The 8,007-nt window shown below is 52.1% G+C and overlaps 1 protein-coding gene across 1 annotated transcript; it reads right to left on the reverse strand.

The window, feature by feature from the left end:
* Positions 1-2,346: 2,346 nt before the first annotated feature.
* On the reverse strand, positions 2,347-7,023 carry SARC_12132 (hypothetical protein; the record flags this gene model as incomplete). Its single annotated transcript, XM_014293767.1, has 2 exons — positions 2,347-6,621; positions 6,931-7,023. Coding segments are annotated over 2 exons (4,368 nt in total), but the record flags the coding sequence as incomplete, so codon positions are not given.
* Positions 7,024-8,007: the final 984 nt, after the last annotated feature.

Raw genomic sequence — 8,007 nt, forward strand, 5'->3', positions numbered from 1 at the left:
AAGAGTTCGTCCCTGTCAGTATATGCGAGTGTGATGGGCGTGCGTGTGTGTGTGTGTGGCATGTACAGACGTGTGCGTATGTCACCCGATGGTCTCAGCGTAGTCTCTCACACCATCCTTGTGTCCCTGTATACAAGTTAGTGCTGGTCTCTCCCGTATTTATCGCCTGGTAGACTCTACCCAACCCTTGGAAGCGTGAATCTGTTGACCCTCTGGTGGGTGTGGTTATGCCACGGCCTAGCAACGCCAGAGCTGCCAGGCTGACGAATGCGCACATCCTTCTGCTGCTTGTACTGGGCGTATACCCACACACCCGAGATCAGTCATAATGTCTGGCGACATGATGTGCTGCTCTTGCTTCGAAAGGTGGAGTGTGGATAGGGCTACCAGCGCAAGCAAAGGCTTCTGCTGGTACGGTATCCGCAGAGGAGATGCAAGGGAGGTGCAGGCGCGCACGTTGCTGGGCACATGCACACACACACACCGCTGGACAGTCCACGCAGCAGACGACATGCACTGAACCACTGTGCCATGCCGTCTGTGCGGCAGTTGGGGCCCTGTGAATTGCTCTGCGACCACTGAGTGGTGGGGACAGTCGGTAGTAAGAGTCTGATGTGCTGCGCCCGTGTTAGCTGGGCTGTCGTGTAGGCTCGGTGTGCTGCCGGTGCAAGACGCCAAAGGCTGAGGGTCTCTTACTCTCTTTGATTGGTTGTCGCTGACGGGTGCAAGACGCCAAAGGCTGAGGGTCTCTTTCTCTCTTTGATTAATTGTCGCTGACGGGATACCCCCTTGACATAGCGATGAGAGGTTGTTGAATTATCATTAACTACGAGGCTATATTGGGCTATTAGGCTATTGCCGTCAATGGTAAAACAGTACCCTGGCGATCGGCGTGGCAACCTTGCGAGTACTTAAATAATATCACATCCTCTCACGACTTATGGGGGATGTGTTGGTCTATAGCTACACTGTAAGGAGACGTGGTTCCCCAGTAATCGGTACAGAACACCGCAGAGGGTTGTCGCGGTACTAGTGGGTGACTGCTAGGCTGTGACTGGCAATGGGTCAGACTGACTTCAGGCGCTGGCGTAAGCCTCGGCCAATTTTAACAGTCACAACCGCAGAGGTATCTCTATCGTCCCCAGCCAGTCCTAAACCATAGATAGATAAGCGTAAACGCGCAGTGTACAATAAAGTGGAAATAAATAGACTTCTGATTCTTCGTCTCACATCACCACCTTTCTGATACATCACTTTTTGTGTCCAATCCCTTGGTGGCTCTTGTCATGGAATGAGAGGTTCATACGTGTAAATCCATACACAGGCTGAAGTAGCCCTAGTTTGTCTGCAAATCATTATAGCTGATTGCAGGTAAAGGCAAGTCGCTTGGCTTATCATTCCGAGTGCGTCTTCCAGATCAAATTCACACACAGTACCAGCCACGTACAAACACAGTATGATTCGCACGTCCTCACACCTTATCGCTTTTCTAGTACTGCAGATCGTATTCATATACACCGTACACCTACAGAGTGTATAGCCACTGAAACACAATCCCGACTCACGAATTAGGCTGGGAGCCCGAGCTACAATTGTCAGCGAAAGGATATGCGCACGTGGTGCTAGAACACAGGAACAAAAAATTACATATGGATGCATAGGGGTGCCGCAATGTGTCATATCTGCGTATACTATCGCAAGAAAAACCGTAACATGAACTCGCAACTACACTATCTCGGTGTAGAATAAATAAAAAACCGTCACATAAACTGGCAACTATTAAAACATAAATTCGCAACTACACTATCTCGGGTAAACGAAATAAAAAACCGTAACATAAATTCGTAACTATACTATCTCGGTATAATATAAATTCGTAACAATACTTTCTCGGTATACGCGCATGCGCATGGTTTGCAGGCATTTTAGAGTCTGTTGTCTTACGGGTCTATACATAATTTATGTCTCCGTAAGGGCTCAGACAGTCCTTCATTAACAGCTATAGACTAATCCTGCAAACTCTCCCTCATGCACAACCAAGCCGTATCACAACCACCGTCTCAGCACACAAGAGAAGCCTTCCTGATGCAGCGAAGAGCAACCTTCGCAATCTTTATTGAAGTACCACATCCTGTGTGGCATGCACTCTGTAAGCGGTAGGCAACTCCACAGACGACTGACTCGACTACTCTGCACTTGCACGCAATGGTGGCATGCTGAAGTACCACATCCTGTGTGGCATGTACTCAGTAAGCGGTAGGCAACTCCACAGACGACTGACTCGACTACTCTGCACTTGCACGCAATGGTGGCATGCTGAAGCACCACATCATGTGTGGCATGCACTCAGTAAGCGGTGGGCAACTCCACAGACGACTGAGGGGTTAGGGACAGATTCGGCAGTGGTTGGCTGGTTATAAGTCGTAGAATATGCGACGACGATCGCGCCAGAGCTTCGTCGTGTTGTGCACTCGCCAGCGGATGTGTAGCCATGCGCAGGTCTATGGCACACTGTGACTGTGACTGTGACTGTGACTGTGGCTGTGACTGTGATGGGTGTGCGCCGGGGGGGTGGGTCTGTATGCCGGATGTATTCGCAGAGACATTCTGCTGCTGAGCGGGGTTAGGGTTTCGGTTGGGGTTAGGGTTGGGGTTAGGTGATGCTACCGTGTCCAGAGTGACAGACCTTATGGGGTCAGTTGCACTAAAGCCTCCGCTGTGACTGACAGGCGTGCACTTGTTCGTCGTACCACCAGTGGTGTTGGTACGAGTGATCGTGGGATGGCCACCCGTACCACCACAGGCCACAGTACCAGCCGTGGCACTGCCTTGCTCACCAGTACTACCTTGCTCACCAGTACTACCTTGCTGCAGCGTAGCCCCATGCGTGCTCTCTAAGGTTCGAAGGGGACTGCTACCTACATCTCCCTCTAGCGAGAGTCGCTGGCGTTTCCGAGCGCCTGACTCGTCACATTGCGTGTGTCTGATATCCGACTCCGGTCGTATGGCACGGTCCGGGGTTGTTCGTCCGTGTTTGCGGACACTTGACGCTGCATCGCCAGGTACCGCACTGCGACTGAGAGACTTGCCAGTCGTGGTGGTGGTGTCTGTGCGTAGTGCTGCAGGGCTAGTACTGCTACACATCTCTACACACTCGGATAGGCTCTTGGGCTCTCCAGGGCTACTGGCCAGACTACTAGTGGGTGCGCTATTCCCATCGAGACAGTTGGTAGTATATGCTGATGGCGTTTCTCTGCCATACATATCGTTCACCACACAAGCTGCTGGGGCAGACACCGCCCCGGTTGGTCCTGCGCCTTCACTTGCAGACAAGTTCCATGGTACGTGTGCTTTCGTGGCCTTCCTATGGGTGTCACCCACATGTCCCATTTTCTCTATGTCACACGTCGTATCCACTCTGTTTTCGGATATTTCCGGACCCGGGTTCTGGTGTGCAGTATCCAGATTTGCACATGACTTCGTTTCTCTAACACTGAGTACGCGTGCATATGGCTTGCGGTCGGACTTCGAGCCCAAAATATCTGACCTTAAAACTTCTTTTGCGCCGTGATTTGTTCCGATACCCGGATCTTTGCATCCATACTTTTCCGCCACACCAACTGTGGCAATACCACACAGTGGCTTCCTCTCGCCTGTACTAGGCTCTACCCTACGAGTGCCCCCGAACCGTTTTCGCGGGGAGTGTTTCGCCTGCGTCGCAGTGCCAGTTCTGGCTGCGCACACCCCAGATGTGCTGTTGCAAAAGTTTGTATCGGTAGGTGTCTTTGACCCTGCTATACAGGCGTCCTCCTGAGCTATTAACAACGGCAAATACCGCCGTTTCCTCAACATACTACCGGCTTGTGCGATGGGAAAGTTCTCTTTTGACATGCAGACACGTGGCGATCGCCACTTCACGTCATGAGCAGACCCACAAGTGCTCCCATGCATGGGGTGCGCTTTCAGAATCCTACGCTTTGGTGTCGTATGTGACACGCTGCCCGTTTCTGCACCACTAGCTGTCGTCAGATGGGTGCCAGCTGCTCTGTCTCTGTGTGCGCCAGTACGTGGTCCAGAGACAGAGGGTGTGCCCGCACGCGTGTTTGTGTCGTTGCGTGTATGCACAGATGAACCTATATGCGTGTTCGTTTGTATGTGCATATGTGGCGATAAAACCGTACGCGTGCTGGTGCTTCTGGGTGCGTGTGGCAATGACGACGCATGCACGAGTGTGTTTGGCTGTGTGTCTGTCAGAGATGTCTGGACAGGCGTGGGTGTACGAGTTCCCGACCGCCTTCTCAAACAGGCCCCACCCGCGTGCACAGGTGCCCTAGGCCTGCCCCCTACAGGACTTTTCAGGGTGCGTTGTCCTTCTCCAAGGCTATCACAGCGGGTATATGCAGATAGAATAGAGTCTCCGGTAGTTGACTTGCTCTGTGTGTGGGTGCTGCGCTGTATAGCCCCTTCGCTCCTGGTAGCAAGTAAGGCATGCGAACGGAAGGTCCCCAACGGCACACTCGCCCCACACAGTGTCTTGCATGCACAGCCTGGACGACACCTGCACACACCCGCACACACACACACGCACACACTACCTCTCCCAACAGCAGCCGATATCCTCCCATATAACCCAGCAGCCTGTGTCTGCGTGCGTGTTCGGTGCAAGCCCCGCCCTGCACCAGCACAGGCACCCACCGTGTCCACACACGGCCCCTCTGCGCACGTGCGGCTCTGTGTAGTAGCGCACACTGTGAGCGCTCCACCAACGTCTTCACGGAGTGGTCGTTCAGCCGACCTCCTCCTCCTTACTAACCCCCCACTCTCCCCGACATTGTCCACCCTTACACCGCCCAGCGTGTGCGTGTCCGGTGAGTGTGGCACACGCACTGCCTCGGCTGCTGTAGCGCCGAGAACGGTCGCCTCTCCCTCGCCACACAATCGTACAGTGCGGTGTGTGTCAGTAGGTACGCTCTGGTGGCTGTCGGGGGGCGCCAGTGTGCCTGAACTATGCATGGGAGCCTTGACAAAAGGTTTCATAGTCAGAGGACTAGCCTCAGCACGCGGTGGAAGGGCTCGCCCGAGACACTCGTCGGCTGGTTGGCTCTTGATTTGGTTGAAAGCGGTACGTCCCGGTTTATCGGACGCTACCTGACAGGGTTGACTGTGTACTGGACCATGCATTTGGTTATGAGCAGTGACTGTGGGGGCAGCACAAGCGTCTCTCGCACGTGCACACTCCCCTATTTGTCCATGCCTGGTTGTATGGGTGTCTGTGCCAACGTCTACAGTTGCTATGCTACGTACTGTAGACTGACTACGAACCACAGCCGGGGGCACTGTATCTCTGTGGGCACCGGCTGCATGCACACCATGTTGCCAATCACACGTGGCCATCCGCAGACCATCCGAATCACCAGATCTCTCTATGCTACCTGCCTTATACCTACCTACACCTTCCGTATTGATGTGTGGGTCGCCTTCTTTTCCCAGAACGCACACGGTCGCCCCGTCTTTCCCCACAGTGCCCGAGTCAGTCTCCATGCTTTCCCGATCTTCCCGGCTGTGAGCCTGAACAGCGAGAGTGTGCGCAGCATGCAAGCCCATCTGAGCAGTGGCCATCCCATGCACCCCAACACCCACACCTGTACTCAACTGGGTGATATCAGACGATACCAATGGTACCGGGTGTTCGGTGACTACTTGTTGCAAACGGAACGGGTGGCTTGTCTCCGACTCCACAGGCTCGCACTTGACACCAACCTCCTCATCCACTGCGGCGTTGCCTTTGATGATATGCGTAGTATTGAGCTGTACGGTGGCATTTGTTTCTCGTTGTGGTCTTGTTTTATCAGGTCTGTCTGTGATGGTTTGCGTAGTATTATGCTGTACTGTGGCATTTTTTTCTCGTTGTGGTCTTGTTTTATCAGGTCTGTCTGTGATGGTTTGCGTAGTATTGAGCTGCACGGTGGCGTTTGTTTCTCGGTGTGGTCTTGTTTTATCAGGTCTGTCAGACGTTCCCAGCTGACGCTCATCGCGTGGATTGTCTGAAGTCTCTCGCGGGTACTCCTTAACGCCAAGCGTTGGACCAGAGGCAGTTGGTGTGTGTGCAACGGGCTCATGTTTGACCCGCGCTTCAGCAATCGCCTTTACTACCAATCCTGGTTCACCTCCTGGCCCCACAAACCCACTACGCACAGGCGCAAGGGTACTGTGTAGCATGTCTCGCCGGGTCGTCACCTCGGCCTTCACAGCTACTGCCGGTACGGGAGCACTTACGGGCAATACAACCCCCCCACTCACAGGCTGATGCCTATGCTGTGCCTGTAGCGTGTCCTGTCTGGTGATGGCTTCCGTGTTCGCCTTTGCTACCAATTCTGGTGCGTTGGCAGACATTACACACGGCCCGCCCACCCTTTGAGAGTGTGGCGGTGACTGGTCTCTCTCGTATTTGGCCTCGATCGCTAGTGGCAGAGGTGGCGGATCTAGTAGCTTCGAGGATGGATTTGTCTCAGAGGGATCACTCATATCTATGGCATTTTGCGACAGGCTGTCACAGGTGCGCTGGCTCTCACCGCAGTCGGTGGTTTGGTACGAGCTCTCGTTTTCTTTAACCGGCAGAGGCTGATTGATTCGTGTGCGTGAGAAAGTTGGTTAACAAATAGAATGGTGTCAGTATATAATACATGTTTGTATATGTACACTTAATATGTGCACATGCCTGGTTGTTCTCTATGCGCACCACACCGCCCAGATGAAGTATCTATAAGCTACCCTTTATCTACAGATGAAGTATATATAAGTTGTTATCCATCTACAGATAAAGTACTTATAAGTTGTTCTTCATCTACAAATGAAGTACTCATAAGTTGTTCTTCATCTACACACATGTATTACGTCGAACCAATCACTTAACCTGTGCACACAACTCACCTGGTTGTTCTCTATGCGCACCCCACCACCCCGTCGCTCTGAATGGCACGAGTGTTCCAGCCGATTCTTGAAATCACTCACATCGGTTTCTCCCTACGCTTTGATAAATGCAAAACAGAAAGAAAAAACGAAATAAATTTCGTAACTTGGGGATCGGAGAGCGCGGAAGGACTTATCAGGAATAGGATCAGTTAGATATGCATTGCATTGTAATAATACACATAGATCGCACGGTTATAATATGAATGCATCGCACCTACATGCCAAAGACACACCAGATTAGGACCAAGGAAAAAGCGGCAGATTTGTAGCACACACACGGACGGGGTGTTGCACTAATCCCTAAAACATTACAACCCTACAACCCGTATGCCGACATCATGAAAGAGACAGTATTAGGAGCTTTGCATCGGAATATCTTTGAAAGAAAATGAATTGGCTTATGCCTGTGTGAGCAGCCACAGTGAAATTGCTTGCAATGCAAAGTGTGTTGAGAGTGACGGTACAAATACAATACAACGCCCCTGCAACCAACACCTTAACGCAATGATGTATTTCTGCGCAAGACGAGTGCCAACATTACGCACAGGGAAACCTCTACAGCCACAAGCACGCCCACGCGTTCATGAGTTCTGGAATACAGACAGTTCTACGAACACTCGTAGAAACCTCAATGCGTGTGAGTCTACGACACAAATCTTAACACGGCAACCTACACTACAGACGATACACAATCCTTCACACTACAGACAACCCTACCGCACTCTCAGTGCTTCACACTACAGACAACCCTACCGCACACTCAGTGCTTCACACCACAGATAACCCTACCGCACTCTCAGTGCTTCACACTACAGTTAGCCCTACCGCACTCTCAGTACTTCACACTACAGATAACTCTACCACACTCTCAGTGCTTCACACTACAGTTAGCCCTACCGCACTCTCAGTACTTCACACTACAGATAACCCTACCGCGCTCCCAGTGCTCCACACTACAGACAAGCCTACCGCACTCGCAGTGCTTCACACTACAGATAACCCTACCGCACTCTCAGTGCTTCACACTACAGTTAG

This window comes from Sphaeroforma arctica (assembly GCF_001186125.1).
Source record: "Sphaeroforma arctica JP610 unplaced genomic scaffold supercont1.2094, whole genome shotgun sequence".
Lineage (NCBI taxonomy): Eukaryota > Ichthyosporea > Ichthyophonida > Sphaeroforma > Sphaeroforma arctica.